We start from the raw sequence: 27,641 nt of genomic DNA, 5'->3' as shown, positions 1-27,641 counted from the left end.
GGGGGGTGTTAACCCCTGAACGGGATAGATGCCCCAGCCGAGCACAGGCACCGCGGCGAGCCTGTGCTGCCTCCAAAGGGCCCCACAAAATTCCCCGGGTTCCCAGGGAGGCCCAGGACGTGGTTTATCTTTGCCTGCTTTTCCATCTGAAGTTTTGCCTCCTTCTGACTTCAGAGAAGGCGGAACGCGGGTTACAGCCCACTGGGAAGGCGAGGTGTCCCTCCTGGGGATGGGGAGGAACAGAACCTGACAAAACAGCATCTCCCCTGCAATTCGCCGTGTGTTAGAGCTGTTGAATAAAGCGAACCGCAACCCAGCCGGCTTCCAGCCCTCCTGAAAATCACTTTTGTGTTACCAGCTCCAGCTTCCAGGTAACATGCCAAGCCAGCCCGCCGGGGCGAGCAGCGCTGGGTTCGGGTGGCAGCAACCCCAGCCCCTCGCCCCGAAGAGCGCGGCCGCGGCTCCCACGCGTGTCCCCGGCACAAGCAGGCGGTTCCCCCGCCGCGGGCCGGGACGCGCCGGCAGCGCCGGAGGCGGGGGCGGCCCCTGGCCCGTGCGCGCCCCGCGGAGCCCGGCTGCCCGGAGCCTTCTCCCTGGAAAAAAAAAAAAGCCACGGAGGGAGGGGAGGGGCTGCTGCTGCCTTTTCCCCCATCCTCCGTTTCCGGTTTGCTGCCATATTACTCTTTTTTTTTTTTTTTTTTTTTTTTTTTTTTTTTTTTTTTAATTTTCCCCTCCCCGTGGTGCCCCCCCCCGCCCCGCAGAAGGGGTGAGCGGGGGCGGGCGAGGCACCAGCGCGCCGGGACCGCGGCGCTGCGCGATGCTGCTGCCGGCGGCGCAGCCCTGAGCCCGGCCCGGTGCGGGCACCGAGCGCGGCGGCGGCGGCGGGGGGCGGCGGCCGCGCCCCCGGCGCGGAGACAAAGCCGGGGCCGAGCGCTGGAGGCGAGCGGCGGGGGCGGCCCCGCTGCGCGGACAGGCGGGAGGTGAGTGGCGGCGGCGGTGGCGGGGGTGCCCCGCTGTGGGGCAGGCGGGGGGGTCCCACGGTCCGGCTGTAGGGTCCGGCAGTGGGTCCGGTGGGGGATGTCCAGAGTCCGGCCGTGGGGTTCGGCGGGGAATGCCCGCAGTGGGGACCAGCGGGGCGGCGGGGGGATGCCCGCAGTGGGATGCCCGCAGAGGAGTCCGGCGGGGAAATGCCCGCGGTGGCGCGAGCTGGCTGTGGGTCCGATCGGGGATGCTGGCAGTTCGGCAAGGAGGCGATGGGTCCAGCCGAGGATGCCCAGGCTGCCGTGGGGCAGCTGTGGGTCCAGCAGCGTGGGATACCCGCAGCCTGGAGAGCTGGCTGCGGGTCCCCACAAGGATGCTGGCGGTCTGGCGCCGGGTGTCGGTGGGGCGGCCGTGGGTCCAGCGGGATGCCCGTGGTGTGGTGGGTCAGCCGTGGGTCCGGCCGGGGGTGTCACTGCCTGGCGGGGCAGAGCTGGGGACGCGGGGGGTCCGGCGGGGCGGCCCCGCCTGCCTGCAGCTCCCCTTTGTTGTGCTCTGGGGCTGTGGGGGACCCCCGGGAGCGCAGGGCGGGGACAGCCGGGCTGTATGTAGGCCAGGACATGAAATATTCATCGCCCCCCTGCTTTGATGTCTCGTGATCCGCTTCCCGTGTCGTGTTTGTTCACCGGTGATTCTGGGGCCAGTGTCCAGCCCTGGTGGACCTGGCAAGTCGTGCCCCTCGCCGTGCCCTGCTCGCTCAGCTGCTGGGGGGCTGCAGAGCCCCGGCTTCTCCGATTTAAGACTTCATCCAGTTGTGAAGTTCCCCACTGCAGCCTGGGCGATCCAACACCCATGTGTGGCTGCAAGTGGTGGCAGTGGCGTGTCCCCGCTGTCACAGCTCCCAGTGCCATGGAGGAGCATCGTGGTTTTTGCCCTGAGCCACACTGGGGTCAGGATGAGGTTTTATCCTGCTCACTGCCCAGACAGGCTGTGCTGCATCCTGGGGCCACTTGGGATGGACACAGGATACAGCCTGCAGGGATGAGGCCGCTGCACGGGGCTGTGTGCATGCGGACAGGTGTGGTAAGAGGCTGGCATCTTGCGGCACCAATCCTGGCGTGGTCCTTCCTGATGTTGGGCATCATGTCAGGGAGCTGTGCAGCCTCGTGTGAGACCTGATGGACAGAGTGGGGATCTGCTCCATCTCCCTGTGTTTGCTGGTCCTGCACAGTGCACTCTTCCCTGGCCTTTCCTCACCCCAGTGGCTGCTGTGGTGTGCCAGGGCTCAGCCCTGGACCTGGTGCCAGGAAGTGACTGTGGTCCTGGTCCTGGTGCCAGAGACGTTGAGCAGCAGTAAATGTTGAAGGTGGCAGGGAGCAGGTTGTGCTGCCCTGTGTGTGCCATGGCCCATCCTCCTGGCTCCCCAGAAGTGATGCAATGGAAGGGACATGATGTGACATGCAGCCAGGGGGTCCCTCAAGACAGTTTCCACCACACTGTGGCATTAGGAGCTGGGGACAGTAGAGAGTGCAGAGCACAAGGTTCCCTGAGGTGAACTCCTGCTTGTGCAGCAGGGGCAGGGAGAGGACAGCACATATCCAGCAGTGCTCTATGAAACTGCATGAAGGTGGCAACAAAAGGCTTGATTTTTCTTTCTCCTGCCCGGCTGTGCTCTCAGAGGAGGAGCTGCTGGGGGTCTTTGTCACTCTCCTCTCAGCCGAGGAGATACCCACTGCCAGCATGACCAGTGCAAGAACTGAGTCGTGACAAACCTTCCTAAGACCCGGCATTAGTGATGGGAACCCTTCTGTCCCTGCCAGCCTTGGAGACCCTCTCAGAATGTGGTGTCTCAACACGTGTGTGGGCCCCTGTGCAGCAGGTGTTGGTCAGACAGTCACAGGGCTGCCCAGGAAAGCGTGAGGAAGGGGATGTGGAGGAAGGCATCAGCAATCCTGCACTTTAAAGCAATATCCTTTCTGTCATTTTCCCTGTTGGGCTGCTCCCGACACCTTTGCCATAGAGTTTGATCCTGGCTTACGTGTGCTAAGCCATCAGCTTCAGCTGGCTCCAGATCCAACCAGAGCAAAAGTGTGGCACTCAGTGCCTGAGCCGAGGTTCGTGTGCTGGCTCTCTGAGGGAGCTGTGTCTCTGTAATCATTAGCCAGTTAATGCTTATATATCAGGAAGGAGCACCTTTGCTTAGGAGATCGAGGGTCAATTCTCCCTTCCAAGCTTTAATCTGGGAGCAGCAGGGCAGGGGCTCCTCTAAACACCTCCTGGCTTTGCCAAAACAGCCCAAGACAGGGTTATTTATGGGCTGTGCAGCAGCAGGGAAGTCCAATGTTCCCTGTTTCGATCGTTAGTGGCCTTGCAGTGCTCCCTGTGTGATGGAGATGCCCTAATGATAGCTCTGCCCTTTAATGACTTTGTGTCAGAGTGATGGAAAACCATGGAGGTTCTGCAGGGAGGCAGAAAGGGCCATCCCAGCCCCTGGCTGGGGAACCCTGAGATGGGGAGAGTGCTGTGGTGACCAAACAGTCTGGAGGCTCTGCTGCAGACAAGAGGGTTCTTTTCTGCCTTGGTGGCATGGAGGGGACATCAGTGATCCTGAGGCAGGGATGGCCTTTAGCAGCATGGGCAGCTCCTGTGAAGCAGCATCATTTCATTGGACTCACTGAGGCAAGCAGGGGATGGACCATGGGGCTCCCACGCCTTCAAAATTCCTTCTGCCTCTCCCTGTTACTGGTGCAGGATCCTGCCTGGCCTTTGAAGCTATCACAGAGCTAAACTCTTATCTAATGAGACCTGAAGGACTTGGTCCCCAGCCTCTCATTTAAACAACCAGCAAATGCCTGTAAGATCTTGAAAGAGGAGAGGTAGGAGCGAGCAAGCAGCCGGCACCTCCTCCCAGCATGTCTAAGCCGGGGGGAACCCATGAGCATCCCTGGGACAAAGCACTGGACTCCTGGCATGGCTGTGGGAAATTGGAAAGCCTATCTGAAGTGCTATTGTTTCCTGTCCTGTCTATTTTGCAGCTCGGTTTCCAACTTGTTTCTTTATCTCTTGGAACAATTTCCCATCTGAGCTCACTTCCTCAGTGCTCTGCATCTCTGCCGAAGCCCGCCTGGAGATGTGTCCCGCATGCATCCCATCGGAAACGGCCTTGTCAGACAGCAGCACATCCCTGCACTTCCCTTCAGAAGGGAGCCCTTGAATCCCATGCCCAGAGAGCAGCTCGGACCTCTGGATGGAAATAACCATCCATGCATAGCCGTTCCTGGGACAGGAGCGCGGGTTGTCACTGTTTCCAGTCCAAGCTCCTCTTCCCGACTGCCTGTAGCTGTGGGTGGTGCAGTCCAGCTCCCCAGGGCTCGTGTCTTGCTGAAGTTTCCACCCATCAGCAAAAAACACGCCATGTGTCACGGGGCTGTTTTAAAGCCTTTGGTTCCTCATCGCTTAAATGGGCAGAAAACTGGGAGATAGTCCAGTATATCACAGAATCAGGGGATGGTTTGGGAACACCTCTTCTAGTTCCAGTTCCCCTGATCATCTAGTTCCAGACTTGCCCAGAGTGTGCTCAGGAGGGGCAGCCAGGCACCCAGCTCGGTCCCAGGCTGGCACAGTGACCTTGGCACTGGCTGTGTTGGGAAGCGGTGCCGCTGTGCACATGGCTCTGCACACGCACATTTTGCAAAGAAAGCCCTGAAACAGATTTCAGGAACAAATGTGGTTTGAACCTGGGCCAGGAATCAGAACCTGCAAATCTGCGTGTTGCGCTGACTTCCCTTCAGGCTATGGATCTGCTGGCTGCTCTCACTGCGAGCAGGGAGGGATTTTCGAGGGCTGGGGGCTGGCTGAGCTGCCAAGGGCATTGACCACTGGGCAGGGCAGGACTGGTCATTGATTTTAACTCTGCCCTTAAAAAAATCTGCCCAAGCCCCTTGACTCCATGTAGTCTCAGTGGAGATGCATATATCCATGAAATATCCATAGGCTGGCATGTGGGATTGGTGGGCTTATCTGGAGAAATGTAGAGAACAGGACTGCCTGGGCGTTTAAGGCAAAAAAATAAGAAATGGAGCCCATGCATAGCGAGCCTGCCCTCACGTAACAGCCATAGCCAGGAGGGCACTGGGATGGCTTTGGGGTCTGCACCAAGGGGGGCATGCGGTGCAGGGACATGTGACTTGGGCTGTGCTGCAGTTCTTGCCCTGCACTGCAAGACTCAGAGGCTGGCCCCGAGTTTCCCGGCCCATGCTTGACCTGTTGAGGTCTCACTCCTGTAACCATGAGGTTTTGGCTGGCCCTGAGTCCCCTGTGCTGAGGATGGATGGATGGATGGATGGATGGATGGATGGATGGATGGAAACCTGACTGCATGCTGTGCAAATAGCTTCTACCCAGTGCAGCTGCTCCCATCCTTCCTGACTGTGTTTGGCAACCTTGGCCACCAAAAACCTGGGGAATGAGCGTAAGAGCCCATTGCTGCGTTGTTCCCTCCACCATGGGAAAGGTTAAAAAGTCCAGCCTGTCCTGAACAATGTATCTCCTTCCCATGCCATGCACCAGTTTGGGGGCAGCATGAGAGGGTCAGGTGAGTGTTAAATTGATCCTAAAAATATCTCACCTTGGGGCACCTTTTTGTTGTAATTTGGGGTTGGAGGTGTAGCGCTGTGTCAGGGTTTCGCTTCTCCACCTTGCTTTCCCACTGCCTTCCTCAGTTGCCCCCAGGAGCACCTGAGAAGCTGTTGTTGGAGTTGGTGAGGTTTTACACAGAGTGTGTGCCTCAGTTTCCCCCTCTCCCAGCCTCAGCTGTACTGCCCTACCCCATGCTCACATCACGGGTAAAGCCTCCCCTCAGAAAGGGCAAATAGAATCTGATCTCCATGAAGCACAATCACCTTCCTCATCCTCAGCTGCAGCTGCAGCCCGTGCCAGCAGCAGTGGGGTCAGGCAGTGCTCTCCCTGGGCTTCTGATATTCCCAGCTTGAAACATGTGCTTGCTGACCTATGCAAAAAAAACTACACAGAAAGGCTGTGGGAGTCACTCCCTGCTCAGATGGGCCCTTTCCTTCCCCTGCCCATCAGGCGAGTGCTGGTAGGGCCCTGCTGTGCTGGGAAAGGGATTGGGAATCCTTGGAACAGCAAGGAGGGAGCTTCCAGTGAGCACCCTGCTGCCTCAGGCAGGGAGGGTGTCATGGGATCAGGAAGGGTGCAGATGTAGCTGCAAAAGTCACTGTGGCCAGGATGAGCTCCATGCTCCAATGAAGGGTGTGGAGTGTGGAGTGGGAAGGCTCAGTCTGCTGGACCAGTGTGTGTGTGGCTGGGGCTGGGCAAGGAGGGCAGCTGCCTGCCCACCTGGCTGCCTGCACAGGAGCAGGTGTGTGGGGGGTGTGAAGGTGTGTGTACACACTCACCTGAGCCCTCTGGGTGGTTTGGGGATGGGCACAGCTCTCATGATCCCATGCTGTGGTCCAAGGGGGCTGCCCTGAAGGCACCGTGAGCCACAGGTGATGGGAAGCAGAGGAGACGACCTGCATCCCTTTGTCCCTGCATCCCTTCACCTGTCCCTGTAGGATGAGCAGCACAAGCAAGGGCTGGAGAGATGCTATGGGCAGGTGCAAGGTCCACGTGTCACTGGTCACATCCACCTCACCCACAGTCCATCTCTGTTCCCCACCACGACTGCAGTGAGCAGTGCCAGAGGTGTGCAGAGCCCAGCTCTCTGCTCCAGGAGCGACAGGGATAAAAGACACCAGCTCAGCATTTTTCTTTGTTTTTCATCTGCTCAGGTTGTTGATAGTGAGCACAGTTGGGGGCTGCACCTCCCAGATGGATCCTCTCTGGTGCGAGCATCCCACTCACCCCGGGAGCAGCTGGCAATCCAACGCAGCATTTTGGGTTTGGAAAAGCTTTTTGGGGCTGGCTGATCTCCGTTTGCCCCTCAAGACCCTCCCTGGTTGCTTCCTCTGGCGCATCCTGAGCAATGCTTTGTTTTGGTGGTGCAGATGGGAGTGGCTGTTGGGACCAGCATCTCTCAGGGCTTTGTTGCCAGTGATGTCCTCAGTGTTCCAAGGCCATGGCCAGAGTCCCATGCTGTGATCACTGCTATGGGACCCGCTGCCAGTCCCATCCATGCCCATGGAGGTGGAAGAAGGAGTCAAATGTGCAGCGCTGGAGGCTGACACTGATCATCCAGCCCTGACCTGCAGCCACATGTAGCATGTGTGCATTAGAGCTGGTGGCCCCACGGTTCCCCAGAGCATGAGGCTTGTGTTGGGTATATGTCCCAAAGTCCCAAAGTAACCCAGGAAAATAATCACCATAAATTTGCTCTGTGGTATCTTGCTTCTTTTTCTGTAAATATTCAGGGTCTGCTAAGTGGAAAGTGTTTGAAATCTGTGACAGAAGAGCCTTGGCCTCTGCTTGGCTTGTCCTTCATCCCCTCCCGTTGCAGTGAACCCCAGCATGTGTCCTGCCAAGTCCCTGTGGCTCCAGCTGGGAGAGGGGCAATGTCCAGCTCCATGGGTTTGTGTCAGGGGTGCACATACCCACATACCCTCCCTGCATTTTCCCTTTCTTTCCCATGAGTGTTTCAGTTCCAGTTCTATGTCAGGAAGGCTGTAGGGATGTTTCCTGCCACGGGGGTCCTACAGGACCCCTCAGCAGGTCTGGTGGGGCTGTGGCTCTGGTCCTGGAGGGCCAATGGAGCCCCGGAAGCTCCTTGCCTGGCTGGACTGGATGGGCTGGTTTCTCTGAAAGTGGAAATGTTTTAGCAGTGACGCCAGCGAGGCCAGGGGTGGTTGTAACTTGCTCAGATGTGGAGCTTTTCTGCCTCCTGCGTTCCTTGCCCCCTTCCTCCCCCTGCCCTGGAGATTTGCTGCCTGCCTGCGCTGCTGTCTCGCCCGGGTCAGAACGGGTGTGTCAGCCCTGGAGCCATGGCAGACGCAGGTGGCACCACTGTTTAGTCCGGATCTGAGACACCTGTGAGTCACCTCAGCCTCCTGCTGCCACCTGCCCCTTCCCCAGGAGCTGAGCAGGGCATGGAGTGGGCTGGGTGCTGCCACAGCCATCCCCAGAGAGCACCCAGGGTTGATGTTCACTTCCAGAAAGCAGAAGGAAACCACATTTCCTGGAGCCTGAGGCTGCCTGTGCTGGGAGAGGCACTGCAGAAATGGGGAACAGAAATCAGCCCTCCTCCTCTAAGGGCCAGCTCGTGTCACCAAGTCTCCATCACCCCCCCCCCCCCCCCACCCAGTGGGGCCAGTCCCTTGTCCTGGTTCTTTGCCTGGAGGAGGATGGCAGCAGCAGGGCTGTGATGGGCCATGGGAAGCTGGAGAATTAAGTGACAGGCAGTGGGAGCTCAGAGGTGCCAGCATGCCCAGGGGCCAGTGTTAAAAGGGCACATTTTGAGGAGTGCTGAGCCACAGGGCTGTTTTGGGGAAGCATTGCCCCGTGGCTCCAGGCAGTCCTGGTGGCCAAGAGCTCCAGGTCCTAGTGCCATTTCAGCTCAACATCAGAGTTTCCTTTCTCAGCATTGTATCTTCCCAGCCCCACGGGCACTCCTGCCCTTGGAAGCATTTCCTTTCCGTTTCCTTCTCCTGGACTTGGCAGGAGGAGAGCGGTGCCCTCATCACCTGCCTGGGAGAAGCCAGCTCAGGTTAATGCAGGCCAAAGGCTTTGTGTGCCTTGGAAAGCATTTGCTAGAGCTGGTTGGGCAATTCCTGGCTTTGGCTGGTGTCCTGATGGGAACGCTGGAAGTGCAGGCTTGAGTCAGGCTGGGAGGTACTGGGAGGCATCCCTGCTCCGACCCGGAGCAGCGCCAGCACAGTCAGGCTGCACAGCACCCAGCCAACTTTGAGCATCTCCTGCTGGGGATCCCAGCACCACTCTGGTCCCTGTTCCTGTGCTGGACCACCCTCAGGGTGAGAAAGCTTTTTTTCCCTTCTGTAATTGTTGGATGCCCTTACAGTGCAGAAGGGATGCATCCACACGCTGACGGATCCAGACATGGTCCTGTCGGTCCCCAGGCCTACTGCAGAGCAGTGACAGGGATGTGACAAGGTGTGGCAATGGCCACCTTCCCTTCTCATGTCTCTCGGTGGAGAAAAGGCTTAAAACTGAGTGCTCAGCTTAGCACCAGCAAGCACAACATGCAGCACATTCTGTTTCCTCCATTCAGCTGCTTGCATTGTTCCAGAGAGATAAGGCTTGTGGTTTTCTCCTTCCAGCCTTATGCAGGATGGTGCTTGGGGGTGCCCAGTGTCAGGATGTCCCTGCCTTTGCCTGGTTTTGGGGTGCTGTGGGGGTAGGGGAGGTGCAGCCTGCAGCTCTCTGTGACCACTGATGTTGGCAGAGCCACTGCCCGTAACCCCTACAAGCCAAAATCTGCCTGTGCAGGGGCTGACCCTGTGATGGCTGGGAGAGCTCAAGCTCCCTACATGCTCCTAATGTGCATGCTTGGAGTTTCCCAGTCTCTTGGCCACATGAACATCCAGAGTGTTTGTTTTGGTCTTTTAAACTCCCTGTTTTGACATGTCTTTTTGGAGGCGTTTTGCATCGTTCCTTACCATGACTCTCCCCCATGCTTAGGGGGAGTGAATTTGGATGGTTGATCTAATTATCCTTTCCTCTTTTGTGACAAACTGGCCTCTGCTGTCTTGGGCTGTGGAGCTTTAATTAAGATGGTCTTAATTTTAACGGGAGTTGACAGGGTCAGAGAGGAGGGGTTGGGACTTGTATCTGTGGGGAATGTGTAGCTGGGCTCCTGCACAGCAGCTGCACTGCCCTCCCTACTCCAGCCATTCTTTCATCTGGAAGTGCTCTGCATCAGCTGGGGAGAGCCAGGGGGTGGCTGGACTGCCTTGACTTAGATACTTTCAACGTGCTGTTACTGGGTGAAGCAGAGATCCCAGACAGGCACTGGGGACACCTGCCTGTGGCTTCTCCCATCCCCAGGCTGGAGCTGAGAGATGAAGTGAGCATCCCTGCATTGTTTCTCCTGTTTTAGGAATCAGTGCAGGTGAGAAATGAGTGTCCTTGTGGAGGAGAAGGGCTGCAGGCACAAGCCAGACATGCCCTCACTGCGTCACCCGGGCAGGAAGAGTTGCAGCATCACACCCCACTTGTGGGGCTGGGGCAGCAGCTCCCCCTTTTCACAGCTCCTGGGACTCACTGCAGTGAGGCTGATCCCAGCCTGGCAGAGACGAGACTGTGTTCCCTGTCTTGTACTGATGGCACGGGACAGGGGACAGGAATTGTCAGTGGCTGGACATGGTGACTGGCTGTATTCGGGTGGCAGAGGGGATGGTGGGCTGAGCCGGGGCACGAGGCTGTCCCCAAAGCACGGGGGCTGCGCTGCTGCTCGCTGGCCCCCAGCTGTGATGCTTGCCGTGGGAAAGGGCAAAACCAGGAGCATCCCCTGGGACAGAGGGGGAAACTGTTCTGCGAGCATATCCGGGGCTGTGTGTCCTACTGAAATGTGGGGAGGGAGCAGAGAGCGAAGCGGGGAAGGGGACAGGGTGCCACCTTAAGATGATTAAAAGATCACCTCCATGTGGTCATGGCAGCACCACCAAGCTGGGACTTCACTGGCAGCACCGACCCCGTTCTCTGAGGGCCACGCTGGCAGGGGCAGCGCTGCTGCCACTTCGTGCCACCCAAGCAGGGGGACACGGGGGATGGCAAAGTGCCCTTTGGCTGCCTCCAGCCTGGGACCTCTGGTTTAATGGCAGCCCTTGCAGGCAGCTCCCATTGATTCCTGCAGGGATCTGCCCCGGCTGGCCCTAACCCTGCTGGGGGGGTCGGTTGTGTGCCAAGGGGGGATGGAGGAGCTGGGTGTGTTTGGGACCGCTGCTCTGTGCCTGTCCCTGTCCCCGCTGCCGGCTGCCATGGGCTGGGTGCCGCCAGGCTGCTTTGTCTCGCCCGCCGTCCCGCACGCTTCATTTTTCAGTCTGGTGTGAGACAGTTGCCGTGATTAATCTCACCGGGGCTCTGCGGGCTGAGGACACGGCTCGGCTCGGCTCCCTCCATCAGCGGGTGGGTGCTGCTGCTCCCAGCCCCTCGCCCCTCTCCCCCAGCACCCCTATCCATCCTGCCGGCAGCGCTGCTCAGCACCCCCGGCTCTGGAGCAGCTCCAAGGACAGCTCCTGTTTTGCCAGAGATGTTTCCCTCCCCTGAGCTCCGTGTCTGGTGTTGGGCCCCAGCCTGTCGCGGCATTTCCCAAGGTTTCTGCCTCTGCCGTGTTTTGTCTGCTCCCAATCAGTGTCTTTTGTTAGTGTCTTTGCAAAGACGATAAGATCGCTTCCCCTCGCCGCTGTCAGCCCGCCCGTACCACCATTGTATCCTTGAGCGATCCGGGCGCAGCGCAAAGCAGCCGGAGCGGGACTCGCCGGGGAGCTGCCGCTTCCCCTCGCTGTTGCCTTTGTGAGAGCATCTCTGCACAGGGAGGTAGGGCACAGGGTGGAGCCTTTTCCTGCCACCCAACTTGCCAGTTGATTTTTGGGGGGTGTGGGTGTGGGAGGCGTGGGGATGCTGGGCAGTGCAGGTGGCATTTCCAGCGCCGGCAGTGGAGGAGGGCATTGCCGCTCTCTGGAGTGCCGTGATCTGATCCGAGCCGAGGTGTGCAGCCGAGTGTGCTTCATTTTTAATTGCTTTTGGAGAGGGGAGGGCGGGGTCGGCCTCTCCTTGCTGCGGCCTCTGCCCTGGGCAAGTTGCGTGGCTGAGCTCAGCCCTGGCACCCTCCCCTGTGTCTGGGGAAGAAGGGAGGCCGGGAAGACCCCAAATGCAGAGCCAGCAGCACACGGAGATAGGTGGGGATATGCTGGTGATACCAGTGATACTCTGGTGAGGATGGCAGCCCCACTGCCAAGCGAGCAGCAGGACAGTGCCAGGCTGTGCCAGATGTGCCAGGGAGTGCCAGGCTGCTGCCACAGCAGCCACCTTCAGCCACCAAACACTCAAATCTGTCAGTGTGAGGTTCCTAGTGCGTCCATCCACCCAGGGACCTGCCCTTCCCCATCATTGGACTTGGCACCCCACTGCTCCGGCACATGGCTGACCCCAGGCTGAGGCATATTTGGATTTTCCTCTTGGCTTTTTTGGCTCTTTTTGGTCTGATCACTGTTGTGGGCTGGCAGCATGAGCCCGTGTCACAGCGTGCCCGGGTGGCAGGGACATGGGCACCACGTGTGTACGCGGCACAGATTTATTTGTATGTGCTGCAGCCTGGAGTTGGGGCTGCAGCTTCCCCCCTCCATCCCGCTGTGCAATCATTACCAGCCAGTATTTGTCAAGTACAAATTACAAACCATTCACCGTCTTAAAGAGCTGTCAGTCAGCTCCCACTCATTATCCTAATCAAATGCACTAAAAATAGTGACAAAACTTATTAGTAGGGGGAAGGGGAGGCCGTGAAAACAAACCTGTGGTGGGGCACGACCCCTGCATGCAGACACTGGAATATTGCCCTTACATGAGGTGTAAAACCCGGGGTGTTGGCCTCGGATGAGGTGTGAAACCTGGGCTCCAGCTGGGGACAGGAGCCTGGTGAGATACTGCTTGGGGTCTGAATCCCTTCTGTGCATGAGCAGAAGCCCCTTGGGGGCAGCTGAAGCCTCTGCCCAGCACTGGGTGAGCAGGGCTGGTTGGAGAGAGAATTTCCTTTCTGTAGGAGAAGAGGGAGCAGTTCCTGCAGGAGCTGGGGCTGGGAAAGGGTGGCAAAGCCAGGTGAGGGGGCTCTGCTTTCCACCTGAAGCTCTGCCTCGAGCTGCTGCTGCTGCTGAGAGGGGTCCCCCCCATCACGTACACTTGTGAGAGAAAACGATCCTTTTTGAAAAATTTATCTAAAATATGCTTTTCTGGATGAGTCAGGGCTTGAGCAGCCCAGGTTGCTCGCATACCTTGTGCACGGTTTGTGCCGTAGCATTTGTCTCTGCTGCTGGGGATGGAGCACATGACTCATCCTGGGGGACCAGGTCTCTGCTTGGTGGCCGACCATGCCTGTCCGGAGATGGAGCAACAGGGCTGGAAATGCTGGTGTGTCTGGAGGAACTGGCTTTGCTTTTCCCCTGAAAAATCCCTCGCTGGGCTGGGGGGTGCCTGTGCTCCCCTTCCACTCTGGGACATCCCTTGGGGCAGCTCCAGCCGCCTCCTCTCTCATCCCCAGTGGGGTTGATGAAGTGGAGCAGAGAATCATCCCCTTTCACACATGAGAGATCAGAGCGAGCGGGTGCGAGCTGCCGGCCCCACGCCGGAGGGATGGCGAGGAGGAGGAGGATGAAGGCAGCCCTGGGCACTGGACCGTGGCGAGGGGGGCGAGGTGTCGGGGCGCGGGTGCTGACGCTCCCTCTCCTCGCAGGCTGCAGCGGGAGCTGAGCTGAGTTCGCCCGCGGCGAGGCTGTAGCCGAAAGCTCCGGTAAGACATCACCGACAGCCTGGGCACAGGAACGGGGCTGCTTCACCTCTGGGGAGGGCTCACACTGCGGACCGGGCGCCCTGCCACAGCCGGACTGGCCCTGGAGCATCCCTGGGTGGGCTGGGGCTGGCTGCAGGTGCAGGAGGCACAGTCAACCCTCCGTGGGTGCTCCCTGGCCCGGGGGCTCGGCCGAGGGCTCGCAGCTCATGCCCTGGTGGTTGGTGCTGTGCCGCTGGCGCTGCCCTCGGAGAGGAGAGGAGAGCAGGGAGTTCCTGCAGGCTGCGACGTGCCCGGGGTGCTAATCCCCGCCGCAGGAAAGCTGCCTGCCCGCCGCCTCGCATCGCAGGGAGCGCTGGCCCTGCTCCAGCCCTCTGCACAAGCCTTGGCGGGGAAGAGGGGCGGTCCTGCTGAAAACCGAGGCACTGGTCGGGATGGGGCGCGATGCTGAGCCCCCCATCCCAGCCTTGTCAGCTGTGAAAAGCACAGCAGCAGGGCAATACCCCACAGGGCATCAGCCAGGCTGCCCTGGCTGGATGTTGGTGGAGCTGAGCATCCCTGCAGCCTGCTGTGTGTGGAAATGTTGTATTTATTAGACATAAATTCATTAGACATACACACAGCATAGCTCCTGGCAATGGGTATTTTTTACAGTCTGGCTGCTGCAATGCTGTCCCACAGCTCCCAGTGATGCTGCTGGGGTGTGCTGGGTGCCACCACACTTCTTTCTCTGCCCTTTGACTCCGAGAGGGTTTTCATTGGCGACTGTGCCAGAGGCAGGGGGGGTCTCTCCCTGGTGCCTCCCCAGGACCTGAGTGCACAGCACATTCCTGCTGTCATTAATCACTCCTTTGCCAGGCTCTTGCACAACCCTGCATTCTCCCAGGAGAATCTGCACCCTTTCCTTTCTGGCTGCCCAGGGGGTGTGGGAGCTGCAAGGGTTTTCTCAGGCCCTTCTCCCTGGGGACAGGAGAGCCACAGGGCTAAAGCCACATGATCATGGTGGCTGAGTTACCTGGGACTCGGAGTGGGGATGGTGTGAGGCTCCCAGTGCCTCTGGGCACAGTTTAGGGTTGCCAGCCTGCATTTTGCATTGCCCAGGTTGAAGTCAGAGTGTGCAGGTATTTATATAATAGGAAGCAACAGGAGAGCTTGGAGTGGGGCTCTGCAGCCCCTTCCCCAGAGAGCTGTTGGCTCTTCCTCCTCTTCCTCCGTCTTTGGCTCTTGCAGCCAAAGTCCTGACAGCTGGATTGGGTCCTGTCACAGCATCATGTCTCAGTGACCAGCACATCCAGTAAAGCCCTTGCTTGGGAGGGTCAGCACCCCAGTACAGGCTTGGAGCTCTCCCTGCCCAAACTGCTGCATGAGGAGGGATGAACTCACAGTTCCTGGTGTTCCAGGTGTTCCTGGAAGTTGCACATCCTGGGCCCACAGGGTCACAGGTGTGAAGGTGAGGACCCCCCTGTTTTAGGGAGGTTCCCGGGGGATCCCCTGTGCTCTGCTCCTGGCTAATCTCTGGGCATATTGACTATTTTATACCTTGATTTCCTCAGCACACTGATAAATCATTTTCTGACCCAGGCTCAGAAAATGTGCTTGGGGGACACTTGTGTCCCCAGAGTGCTGCTAAACCCACCACCTTGGCTGGGGTGTTTTCTTGCCTGGGGAAGTGCTGCTTCCAGGGGAAACTCTGAGCAGCTCTACTCTTGCTCACGATCCCGTGGGGAGTCACAAGCCACACGGTCACAGCCCTGCCATGCTCCCACTTTTCTCCCTGCACTGCCACTGGCATCCTGGGAGCCCCAGCGGGTGCCAGAGCCCCGGGCAGAGGTGAGCAAGGGGCTGGCTGGGGACAGGGAGGTGGGGGCTCCTTGTCATCACTCCTCATGTCTTGCTCTCCCTTGCAGTTCTGCTTCTACTGCAACAAGCTTTTAGAGTGCATTTATTTATGGGACAGACTCCTTCCCCTCGGCTGCAGGATTCTGGATTGCCAGAAGTGACCATTTGCAAGTCTAAAGTCTTATTTGACCCTTATTTGCTTTGAGACCCCCAAAGCCTGGCACAGATCTGGGTGGGCTGAGTCCTGTGGCAGACACAGGCATGGTCCCTCCTCGTCACCTGCATCCACAGGAGGAAGGACAGCTCTACTGCCCACTGGAGTGGCTGCTGGAGTCACAACCAGCACAAAAATATCAGTTTATTACATTTCCCAAACCATGGCAGGATCTGAGCCTGCCGGCATGGGTCACCCAAGGACACTGCTGGTCCTCTGTGCAGTGTGGGAGCTGGAAAACAGTAGATGGAAATTGTGTCTTTTGGGAAATAAGCCCTGATCGTCAGTCAAAGCCCTTGCTGTGGGAGGGGAGCTGAGGGGAACAGGGAGCAGCTTGTGCCTGGCACCCCTGAGCTTTCCCACAGCAAGAGCCAAGGGCATTGCCCCAGTGCCACTGGGGCTGTGCAGGCTGCTGGGGCTGCCCATGGCTCTGGGGGGCTTGGCCTGAGCTTCTCCCCAAAGCTGGGCTAGAAGAGCCCTCTGTTGGATGAGGCTGAGCCCTCCCAAACCTCACAGATGGCTGCATCCAGGTCTGCACCCTGTGGGCAGCAGCTGCCTCCTCTGCTGCTTCCCTGCTTGTTTTCTTATCAGAGATACTCTCCTCCCTGCTTGTCTCCACCTCCCTTTTCCCTCCTGCCATGCGTGATCTAGCCTAAATATTTCCTTCCATAGCTTCAGGACACTGCTGGGTATCCTGCCATCTTTGGAGACTGCAAATAATTCCCTGCCTTCATTTATGTCATTACCTTGAAGGTATTTATAGAGTGTGGTCTTGAGTGGAAAGGAAGGCTATATATAAACTATTTCACTATATATAAAGACGAGATCCCTTGGTCCTTGGCTGCAAACTGCCTGAAACTGCTCCTGATTTAAACTTTTATCCTGTTGGCTGCATGTTATGGACTTCAAAGGTCTGTCTTCAGTACTTAAATCCCCATCCTGGTAGAAACCCATGTGTAGGAGGAAACACGGGGACTGAGCTGTATCCCATGGTAGATTCCTGGCCCCAGAGCTGCCACAATCTCAGCACAGGTCCAGGTTCCGTGCTCAGCATCTTTGCTCTGCACTCCCACGGCTCAGCGTGCTTCCCTCTGCTCCCAAAGCATGTCCTGGCAGTTTCACTGCCTGCTGTGGCCACACAGGAGGTTAATGAGGGGCACTGGTGTCCCAGGGCAAGGGCAGGATGGCCAGACTGCCCAGCAGCTGCTGCTTGAACAGACTCCAGAGGTTGTTTCGTTTCCTGGTGGGCAGGCATCTGTCACTCGAGAAACAAATAATAATAATAATAATAATAATAATAATAGATGTTCTCTGTATGTCTGTGTGTCCTCCAGCCCGGGACCATGGGGAGCAGCAAGAGCAAGCCCAAAGACCCCAGCCAGCGCCGGCGCAGCCTGGAGCCCCCCGAGAACAGCCACCATGGGGGGTACCCGGCCTCGCAGACACCCAGCAAGGCGGCTGCTCCCGACGGCCACCGCACGCCCAGCCGCTCCTTCGGGACCATGGCTGCTGAATCCAAGCTCTTTGGAGGCTTCAACACCTCTGACACGGTCACCTCCCCGCAGCGTGCCGGGGCACTGGCTGGTCCGTGCGGGCTGGGGGGGGTCCGCAGGGTGGGGAGGGTCTCAGCTGGTTGTGGGGGTTTGTGTGCAGCTCCTTGGGGTCTTGGGTTTTTGAGGGGCTCTGGGCTTGGGGGAGAAGCAGGTGTGTGTTACCAGCCAGTGGGAGGATGGTGGGAGGGGCACCCAGCACAGGTCCGTGGCTGTGCCCCTGCTGAGTGCTCTTTGTCACAGGGGGAGTCACCACCTTCGTAGCCCTCTATGACTACGAGTCCCGGACAGAAACGGACTTGTCCTTCAAGAAAGGAGAGCGCCTGCAAATCGTCAACAACACGTGAGTGTCCCTGTCCCTGCAGCCACGGGGTGAGCTGTCACCTCTGTGCCTCCTGTGGAACCCCAGCCCCGCCCGGCAGGACCAGCTGTCCCAGGGATGGGTGCTCAGAGAGATGTGCCAAAATGCACACGGGCACAGTGACTTGTCCAAGGGCACAGTGACATGTCCAAGGACACTGACAGCGGTCATTTGCCTGCTTCCTCATCCTCCTGGCCCTGCTGCTGGTCACTGTGGCCTCACAGCCTTGTCACCAAGCCACGTCCTCTCTTTGCTGGCCATCCTGTGCCCTCCAGCACAGAGCCATGTCCCCACCAGTCCCGTCCCCATCCATGCTCAGCTCCCTCTTGTTAGCCGGGACACATCCCTCAGCTTCATGAGTGCTTTTCCCTGTGCTTGTACGCTGTCTCAGCTTCTCTCCTGACTCTTCTTTCTCTCCCTCCATGCTGTCGTTCAGGAGAAAAGTGGATGTCAGGTGTGTATTGCACATTCTTACTGTTATTATAAATGACCTAAATGATCAAAGCCTGTCTGCTGCTCACTTGAGGGCAGGTGGGATGGAGCAGGGCTAGGAGGAGATGGTTTCTAGATGGTTTTGTGGTTGGTTGCATTTGTCCTCTCTGAGTGACCAGAACATTTCCCATGCTGGGGAAATGTTCCATGCAGAGCTGTGTCTGTGCCTGGGAGCTCTGAACCCATCCTCTTTCCTTGTCCATGTGTGGCTCTCCTCTGCACTCTCTTTCCAGTTGGCTCTCCACTCCCCCTTGCCCTTTGCATTTTCCTTTTGCACTTTTAAATTTTAATTTTCTATTTCATGAGTGGCTCTGGTGATTCAAGTATTTCCTCAGGGGTCTGACCCCTGGTTTGCTCCCCATGCTGGTCACCACAGCACGTCCATCGTGTGCAGGGCAGCATGGCCAGCTGGAAGATGCTCCTAAAAATGATCCTGAATTAACCCCATGTGTGGTCTGTCCTGACAGGAGGCACACACAGTCCAGAGCCTGGCTGGCAGAGCCAATGTCCCCAATGTCCCCAGCTACGGAGCTGACACTGGAGCTGCAGCTCCTGCTCCCCCTCCACTGCTACTTTCCAACATGGGCACCCTGAACATCAAAGTCAAAGGGTGGAAAGACAAGGGAGCATCCCAGGAGTGAGATTTCTCCTGCAGTGCTTGGGCAGGGAGGCACAAACATGTTTTCAATCTGATCCTTGTTCTCATTGTTCTGATGCTGTTTATTAATGGTGATTTGTTTCATCTATAAAGTCGGGGATGTGCAGAGTTTCAATGTTGAAGGAAAAGCCTGAATTTGGGAGTTTTGGTGTTTCTTACTTTCAGTCTCAGCAGTGTGTGAGCTCCATGCTTGAGTTCTGCTTTCCAGCTATTGCAAAGTGAGCTCTGCCTGTGGGGGTCCAGATCAGGCCCATAAATGAGGGGTTTTTCTTTATGCCTTTTATCAGTTCTGGGCTTTCCACGCTTTTTTTTCCTCTACTGCTTTTTGTCAAAGGCTCAGTCAGAGGGCAGGGTTAGTCTGTGATGGGCTCTGCAGCATCCTGGGGAGCAAAAGGGCATTTTTTGGTGATGCAGTCCTTTGGTGGAGGGCGCAGGATGTAGCTGCCAACCTTCCCAGTGCCTGTATGGGTGAGATGTCCACAGGGAGAGAGGTGGTGGAGGAAGTTGGGCAGTTTGTGCAGTGCTCAGGGGTGAATCACTCTTCCTAATGACCTCCCAGAGATGCTCACACAGTCTGGGAACAGCTCAGGCTGCTGCACTTTGGGGACAGCAGCAGACAGATGTGTGATGTCCCCTTCCTGTGGGCTCCCTGGCAGGACAGTCAGTGTCCTGGAGACGCAGGGGGGGGACTTGGGTTCAGCCCAGGAAGGGCTGGCAGGTGCTGGGCACAGTGGGAGCCCATGGCCAGGGTGGCTTTGCAGGTTTGGCTGCTCTGACAGGGCTGGGGCTGCTCAGGGTGAGAGGAGAAGCCTCCACATCGCTCACCTCCCTGCTCTGGGTCATCCTACCAATCCACCCAGGGCAGAAAGGCTCTTTTCCACTGGGAAGAAATCTCCTCCCAGCCAGCAGACAGCCAGCTGGGATGTGGTGGGATATTTTGGGTAAGATTGTACAGGGAATTGTTGAAATGCTTTGTTTTGATGATGATGATGATTATTATTTTTTCCCCACTGAGACATTTTTGGAATAGTTTGTTTTGCTGAATTCCTAGCTTGTAGCCTTGCAGCCCAAGCTGGAATAAAGCCACAAGTCAAAAGCTGGGCATTTTTCAAGCAGATGTTTACTCTGGTCCTGTGGGAAAGGAGCCCAAGCAGCCTCCTGTCCCCTTCAGAGCCACCTCGGAAAAGGTGACTGGGGCAACAGCCCTGGCTGAGGAGCACAAGCTGCCTGCCATGAGATGTGCTGGGGGTGGAAGAAGCTAAAATATCATCCAGGCCTGCTGTGAGGCTGTTCCAGGGGCAGAGCCCAGCTCTGTGAGTAGGAAGAGATGCCTGGAAGGTCTCCACCACCCCACCACACTGACACCATGTCTGGGTTATCCCAGTGCTTTGAAGCATCACTGGTTTAGCTGGGAAAAGCACAGGTCACAAGTAGCTGGCGAGACTGGAGCAAGGATGGAGGTTTACACATCTGCAGGGTCAGGGATGGGTTTGGATGTGGTCTGGTGATCCTTGTAGTGGTGACTGAGGTTATTGGTGTTTTTCTGCTGCATGTTTGTGGAGGTTGTCCTGCCAAGTTCTTGTATCCTTACGGTGCTGTTCCCACGAATCTGCACTTTTCCTGTAGCCTCGTCTCTCTTGTGGTCAGGATGAATTCAGTGACTGTCTTTGATGGGCAAGAAGATGCAGGTGGTGGGAGGAAAAGCCCTGCTGTCCACAGGAACGGGAAATCACCTCCTGCCGTCCTCTTGTTGTTTTTTATTTGTTGTCTTTCCCAGCCCTGTCCGGAGCAGGAGCTGTAGGAAGGAGGGCAGAGCACCCTCCGTCTCCTGGGGACATGCCTGGGGCTGCTGTGCCCGGGGCAGGAGGGATGGATGGTGGCTCAGCCGCAGGATTTTAGGGACAAGGAGCCTCACTGGTGGCTATGCAGGCACAGGAGGCTCAGGGTCGGGGCTGCAGCCTTGCAGGGGCTGTGAATGGGCTGGACAGATCCCACTGCATCCAGGCTGGACACGACAGATGGGCAGGGCTCAGCCCCTGCCGAAACCTCAGCCCTGTCCTGCTGCTTTTCTGCAGCCTGTGTTTAACTAACTCCCCTGGGTTTTCCTGGTTCCTTTTTCAATTTCTGCCATCCTTTTGTCGCTTCTCCATGTTTCCTGTCCCTCTCCTTGCCTGCTGCTCCCTGCTGCCACAACCCAACCTCCAGCCAGATACCCCTCCCATTCAGGTGGCTCCAAAGGTATTTTGGCTTGCTGGTGCCCTGCCTGCTTCAGCTTTAAAGCATTCCATGTGTGGATGGATGGCCCCAGTAACAGAGGCAGGGGCAGGGGCTGGCAGCAGGAGCACTCCTGGCTGGGCTCTGGCTGTAGGGCTGGGGGTTCTGTGCTGGCTCATCCTCCCCCGGTGCCTGTGGGCGGGTGAGGGGCTGGCTGGGGGGCTCCTGGCTTCACACTGAGTGTGTTTTGGTTCTCTTGCAGGGAAGGTGACTGGTGGCTGGCTCATTCCCTCACTACAGGACAGACGGGCTACATCCCCAGTAACTATGTCGCGCCCTCAGACTCCATCCAGGCTGAAGAGTAATTGCTATCTTCTAGACAGTTCATAGACAAGGGATAGCAAACACACCCTGAGCTCCCCCTCCACTCCTGCCCCCTCCTGGGAGAAGCCTCCAAGCCCTCTGGGTTTTTCCTTTTCATTAGTTTTCCCCTTTGAATGTGCAAACCAGCCTTTCTTTAAGGCCATAAGTGCAGTGCTGCAGCGTGCTTGCATGGTGGAGGAGTGAGTGGTGGCATAGCAGGGCTGTGGATGCTTTTGGACTGGTTTTTATGGAGAGCCTGGAGAAGAGAAGGCTCCAAGATCTCATTGCAGACTTCCAGAACTTAAAGTGGATTTTAAAAAAGAGAAATACGTTTTACACAGGCAGAGAGGCCTGTGAAATGACAAGGGGGGAATGTTTTAAATTAAAAGAGGAAAGATTTAGATTAGGTGTTCACAAAAAGTTCTTTACCCGGTGGATGGTGAGACATTGACACAGGTTGCCCAGAGAAGCTGCCTCATCCCTGAGAGTGTTCAAGACAGTTTGGATGGGGCTTTGAGCAGCCTGGTCTAGTTGAAGGTGTGGCAGGAAGGTTCCAACCCCGATGGCAGGGAGGTGATGCCCAGCCCAGGCTGCATAGGGATGTGGCACACACCGAGGTGCCTGAGCCCAGACACAGCCCCTGGTCTCCCAAACCTGCAGTGGGTGGGCCAGGGCTGAGCCCCCTGCTTGGGCAGGCAGTGGAGGGGGTAGTGCCAGGTGCTGAGCCTCTGCCTTTCTCCTGCAGGTGGTATTTTGGGAAGATCACTCGCCGGGAGTCTGAGCGACTGCTGCTCAACCCCGAGAACCCCCGAGGGACCTTCCTGGTCCGGGAGAGCGAGACCACAAAAGGTGAGCAGGGCTGGGGGGGTTGATGGAGCCTAGAGGAGACCCTCTCTGGGGGGGTGGGGGTACCCTGAGTCCCCTCAGTCTCTCCTGCTCGTGCTGCTCTCCAGGGAGATGATGCTGACATGGCCATCACATCCCCAGTGACATGTCTGTGCCAAAGGCACTGTTACACCACTGAGCCCGCGGGCTGGAGGGATGTGGCCACTTCTCTCTCATCACTGCCTACCCAGTGAGCACCCTTCACAGAGGTGATTCAGCTCATGGCAGGGTGGAAGCCAGGGGTCTCACTGACTGGCAAGACCACCAGGCAGGACGGTTTCTTTTCCTGGCTTTTTTTGTTGTTGGTTTATTTGGTTGGGTTTCTGTACACCCTCAACTAGATTTTTTTTTTTGTTTTCCCTTGGTCCCTGTATAGTGACAAAATCTTGAACGTGTGCTTCCTGGGCAGTCAGGCCGAGGGAATGATGAACTTTAGTCCTTTCAAGTCTGACACTTCTGGAAGTGCAAGTTGTGATCTTTGAGGTTTTACTGCCTGAGGATGATGTTTCTTACTTGGTTTAGTTTGGCTTCAAATGCACCTTTGAGAAAAGTCCCTTGATGTTCCTTTCTGGTTTTATGCCTTGAACTTACCACTATTTGTTTTACTCTGATGGAAGCAGCTTCTTCAAGCAACAGCACAAATCTTCCCCTCTGCTATTTGTGGCCCCAGCAACACCACATTGTTCTCATGTGGGCAGAGCAGAGCCAAGTTCCTGAAGCTGTGGTGGGATTTGTGCAGGAGGGAATTGGGCCCACCAGCTCCTTAGCTCCTCTCTGAGACACTGAGGAGTTGTTGGTCAGCAGCTGCCCCTAGCCTGGCTCTGCCTGCTCCTCTCCCCTTGCTAGCACATCCCATAGATGTCTGTTGGCAGAGCTGCTGTGCAAGCAGAGGGCAGCTGGAGGTTGTGATGGTGTGGCATGGCCGTAGCTGGGGGATATGTGCCGTTCCTCCCTGGCACCTGGTGCCAGCTGGTGCAACCAGGAGCTGCTTCCCATCCTCTGCATTTGGGTGGAGGCAGCGCCTCCATGCCCAGTCCTGCCTCCCCCATGCCCACCCACAGAGTCCCCACCCATGGCACATCTCCCACAGCCCCTCTGTCGTGCCCACAGGTGCCTATTGCCTCTCTGTGTCTGACTTTGACAACGCCAAGGGGCTCAACGTGAAGCACTACAAGATCCGCAAGCTGGACAGTGGCGGCTTCTACATCACCTCCCGCACCCAGTTCAACAGCCTGCAGCAGCTGGTGGCCTACTACTCCAGTGGGTAGCCATGTGGGTCCCCTTGGGGTCTGGGTGGCACCCTGGGTGCTGTCCTTGCCCTCACTGCAGGGTGGGTGCTGCTGGGGAGCCATCGCTGCCCTGGACTGTGGTGAACAGCTGGGTTTTAGGGCAGAGGGTGAGGGTTTGGATATGGGACCCCAAGGTGTTTACAGGAAAGATGTGAGGTAAAGACATCACATGCCTAAATACCCTTGTGTCACCCTGCTGTTGTCCCTTCCTGTGCCAGAACATGCTGATGGCTTGTGCCACCGTCTCACCAACATCTGCCCCACGTCCAAGCCCCAGACCCAAGGCCTTGCCAAGGATGCCTGGGAAATCCCCCGGGAATCGCTGCGCCTGGAGGTCAAGCTGGGACAGGGCTGCTTTGGAGAGGTGTGGATGGGTAAGGACCATTCCTACCCTGCTGTCCCCTCTGTGTCACCTGCACCCTGTCCCCAGCCATCTGCAGATGCCTGAAGCCTGTGGTGGAGCGGGGGAGCAGGGGAGGGACACATCCCCCTGCCCCGTACGTGTGTCCTGAGCAGCGTGTCCTGTGCCACAGGGACCTGGAACGGCACCACCCGGGTGGCCATCAAGACACTGAAGCCTGGCACCATGTCCCCAGAGGCCTTCCTGCAGGAAGCCCAGGTGATGAAGAAGCTGCGACACGAGAAGCTGGTTCAGCTCTACGCTGTGGTGTCAGAGGAGCCCATTTACATCGTCACTGAGTACATGAGCAAGGGTGAGCACGGGAGGGACACCGAGGGGACAGCTGAGGGGCTCTGCTCTTCCAGATTGCTCTGACCATGGTCTTCCTCACAGGGAGCCTCCTGGACTTCCTGAAGGGTGAGATGGGCAAGTACCTGCGGCTGCCCCAGCTCGTGGATATGGCTGCTCAGGTGGGTTTGCACATCCCTGAGCCTCCCTCATTCCTTGTGGGGACGTTGGCTGCCTGAGCCCCTCACTGTGCTGTCACTGGTCAAGGTGCTCTGCAGCCTCGCTTGGGTGGGTGCCATTGTTGGTTCTCAACCCAGAGCAGGGTTGCACTCTGGGACTGTCATACTGCCCATTCTTGTTGCTGCCAGCTCTCCCTGGCCAGCAAACTCAAGCCTGCATGGCATTCCTTGAGCTACTGGTGTTTCCCACACCTCAGCTGGGTCCCTCTGCAGGCCTGCTCCCCTTAGTGGTGCCAGGCTCTCCCTGGGGACCCTCGTGTCACCCTGTCAGCCATGGTGCCCCACGTGCTGCTCCCCACAGATTGCATCTGGCATGGCCTATGTGGAGAGGATGAACTACGTGCACCGGGACCTACGGGCAGCCAACATCCTGGTGGGGGAGAACCTGGTGTGCAAAGTGGCTGATTTTGGCTTGGCACGACTCATCGAGGACAACGAGTACACGGCTCGGCAAGGTGTGTGCCAGGGGCTGCTGGCACCAGAGCAATGGCCACTGTCCCCATGGTGTGTCATTCCTGGAGCCAGCATGTGGCTCTAGGGGTCCTGGAGGCACCCTCTCACCCTGCCTCTCCATCCAGGTGCAAAGTTCCCCATCAAGTGGACGGCCCCCGAAGCAGCTCTGTACGGCAGGTTTACCATCAAGTCAGACGTCTGGTCCTTTGGCATCCTCTTGACCGAGCTGACCACCAAGGGCAGAGTGCCATACCCAGGTGAGGGCTGGCCCTGTCCCCACTGTGGTGCCCAACACCAGCTGTCCATTCCCAGTGCTTGTCCCTGAGCTGCCTCTTCCCAGGTTGGATCCTGCCCCACTGGGGTGAGCAGATACTGGCCAGGATGCAGCATCCCAGCCACCCTGTCCTGCTCTAGTCCCTGAGCAAGGTGACAGGCACAAGTGCTGCTAGGCCAGGGGTCCCTCTCTCCCTGGGTCACTGGGATTGCCCCTAAGGCACAACACCCTTGGGACAGGCACGGTGCAGGTCTGGCCCAGCTCTGATCAGTGCCTGTCTGCTCTGGCTGCTCGCAGGGATGGTGAACCGGGAGGTGCTGGACCAGGTGGAGCGGGGGTACCGCATGCCCTGCCCGCCCGAGTGCCCCGAGTCCCTGCACGACCTCATGTGCCAGTGCTGGCGGAAGGACCCGGAGGAGAGACCCACCTTCGAGTACCTGCAGGCGTTCCTGGAGGACTACTTCACCTCGACAGAGCCCCAGTACCAGCCTGGAGAGAACCTATAGACACAGGGCTCCTCCTGGCACCAGGGACACTGCTGTCCTCACCACGGGGCACCAAGGGCTGGCTCCTCAGCGAGGGGCTGTGTTTGTGGAGCAGCCCTGGAGCAGGACAGGGCATTATCTCCAGATGCAGCCAGGGGAGCTGCTGGGTTCCCCCATCGCTCATTAAGACTTCTGGCCTGTGTTTAATGAAGCAGCGCTGTTCTGCTGGCGAGAGGAGCCTGTGGGCACCAACAGAGCCAGCTCAGGAGGGCAAGCAGAGCATCTCCTGCCAAGAGACTTGGGTTTTGGGAGACTTTTTCACCCCACAGCTCTGGGGTGAGCCAGGAGGAATTGGGGGAGAGCATCACCCCGCCTCAGACACACGGTCCCAGTCTCCTGCAACCCCTTTCTAAATCAGCACAAATTTCCTTGCCCCTTCACCCTCCCCACCATCTCCCTCTCGGCTCCAGCTCTACCAAGGGTGCTGGCAGAGATGTTTTGCCACAGGGATGTCATAATTCCAGGCTGGCTTGAATGGGGTGATCTGCTGGGGTGGTGGTGGTGGCGTGGGATGACAGCAGAACTCTGGTGGTCCCTCTGGCCTCATCATGACCTTAGTGGCTGGTGAGTTCTGGGACTCTGAAATGTGACAGCTCCAGGCTCTGGTCACCAACACTGTCCCATCGGAGCACCCAGGCACATGATTGAATCTTCCAGCTCTTTCTGTTCCCCCAAGGGACACATTTCACCTCTCTGGGGAGCAGGACTGGGGGTGCCAGCAGAGCCCTCACCCTGCTGCACTTTCTCCCACCACATGCTCCAGGTCTTCCAGCCAGACCCTTGGGAAGTACCCCCCCAGCCATCCTCCCCAGGTCTGCCACCAGCTTTCCCACCAGCAGAGTCCCCTGGGCTGGCCCTGCCACCAAATCCAGTGCCACTGTGGTGCTTGGGTGCATGGCCCATGTAGCTGTTCTGGGTTTGGGAATGTTTTGGAGGAAGTACTCGACTTTCACAGATGGTTTTGTCCACCTGGTATGTTTTTAGCTACCCATTGTGTCTCAGCTTCCAGGCAGCAATCCCCATGCAGCATCCCCAGCCACATGCCCCCCTCTGGAAGTGCTGTGCCACATTTGCATCCTCATCTCCCCTCTGCTCACTTCCAAAGGTCTCAGCCATGTCTCAGCTGTGGGTGGCTCTTTCTGCCCAGCTTTGTCCCACACACATCCCGTGGGGCTGATCCCTGGTGTCAGCAAGGCTCATTCCCTGCCCTCTCCCACCCAGCACCTGTTTGTACATAACCCTTGTGATCCCTGCACTGTCCCACGCCTTGACTTCATTGCATGTGTTGGTTTTCCCTCTCCTGTGGCTGTACCCAGCTGGAACCTTTCACCATGGTGGTTCACAAAGTTTCATTCCTTCACCTCCTGGGTCCCAGAGACCCTTGCTCAGAGAGACCTGGGGGTATTTGGATGCTCTCCTGGAGCACGGTGGGTTGGAGGCTCGGGGGATGCTGTGGGGCAGGGGTGCTGGAGGGAAGGACCCGGAGAGGGGAGCCAGTGGCTGTGTCCTCCTCTCAGTTCTCAGGCCATGGGATTTCTGTGCCTCCCCATCACCTTTGGGATGGTGTTTGCCTCTGGCACAGCCTCCTTGCAGGCAGCAGACCCAGCCCATCCCTCACCAGCCCCTGCCTTGGTGCCAGTGTCCTACAAAAGCTGGGTGGGAGCCAAGCATGGGCAGGAGGTGACCAAAACCCCCACCCCAAATCTCCACCAGAGCAGGACCCAGGCAAGCCACTGCCACTCACTCACTCACTCACTCACTCACTCACTCACTCCCACAGTGCCCTGGTGTGGTTTGACCCAGCCACTTATTTATGAACCAAATCCACGGTTGGTTGTTTGGTGGCTCCTTTTTTAATGAGTAAAACATTTAAAATCAGTTTGAATGGGCTCTTCAGCAGTATGGAGAGATCATGCTGGCTTGAAGAGCAGCAGCTGGTTTAATGGATTTTTTAAAATAATTTTGGGAGTTGGAGCCTTTTTTCCCCCTCTCCCTTCCTAGCACGTTTTCTGTGTTGCATTTCTGTGTTTGGGCAGGGACTCCCCAAACCTCAGTGTTCTGGGTCTCCCCATGTTTGCAGCCTTTAGGGATGGGCAGTGCCACAAACACCCTGTCCCTGTCCTTGGTAGCTGTTCCAAGGGGTGGCTTGTGCCATAGCTCTGCCTGAATTATACAGATCCCTGTCCC

At 57.6% G+C, this 27,641-nt stretch overlaps 1 protein-coding gene across 3 annotated transcripts; it reads left to right on the top strand.

Moving 5' to 3' along the window:
* The first annotated feature begins 831 nt into the window (after positions 1-831).
* SRC (SRC proto-oncogene, non-receptor tyrosine kinase) lies at positions 832-27,335 on the top strand. 3 transcript variants are annotated; one of them, XM_088175045.1, is made up of 14 exons: positions 924-980; positions 13,337-13,393; positions 16,778-17,027; positions 17,237-17,336; positions 17,791-17,808; positions 20,981-21,079; positions 21,827-21,930; positions 23,077-23,226; positions 23,474-23,629; positions 23,789-23,968; positions 24,049-24,125; positions 24,484-24,637; positions 24,761-24,892; positions 25,207-27,335. In XM_088175045.1, the coding sequence occupies exons 3-14, from the start codon at positions 16,787-16,789 to the stop codon at positions 25,413-25,415; spliced, it is 1,620 nt and encodes a 539-aa protein (XP_088031171.1). In that variant the 5' UTR covers positions 924-980; positions 13,337-13,393; positions 16,778-16,786; the 3' UTR covers positions 25,416-27,335. The 3 variants fall into 3 exon arrangements, with proteins under 3 accessions (XP_088031173.1, XP_088031172.1, XP_088031171.1); XM_088175047.1 differs by lacking the exon at positions 13,337-13,393 and having other exon boundaries at positions 832-980; XM_088175046.1 differs by lacking the exon at positions 17,791-17,808 and having other exon boundaries at positions 923-980.
* Positions 27,336-27,641: the final 306 nt, after the last annotated feature.

Source organism: Sturnus vulgaris, chromosome 17 (assembly GCF_052056855.1).
Source record: "Sturnus vulgaris isolate bStuVul1 chromosome 17, bStuVul1.hap1, whole genome shotgun sequence".
Lineage (NCBI taxonomy): Eukaryota > Metazoa > Chordata > Aves > Passeriformes > Sturnidae > Sturnus > Sturnus vulgaris.
The sequence above is the reverse complement of the archived record's forward strand: the minus strand, read 5'-3'. Positions and strand labels throughout refer to the sequence as shown.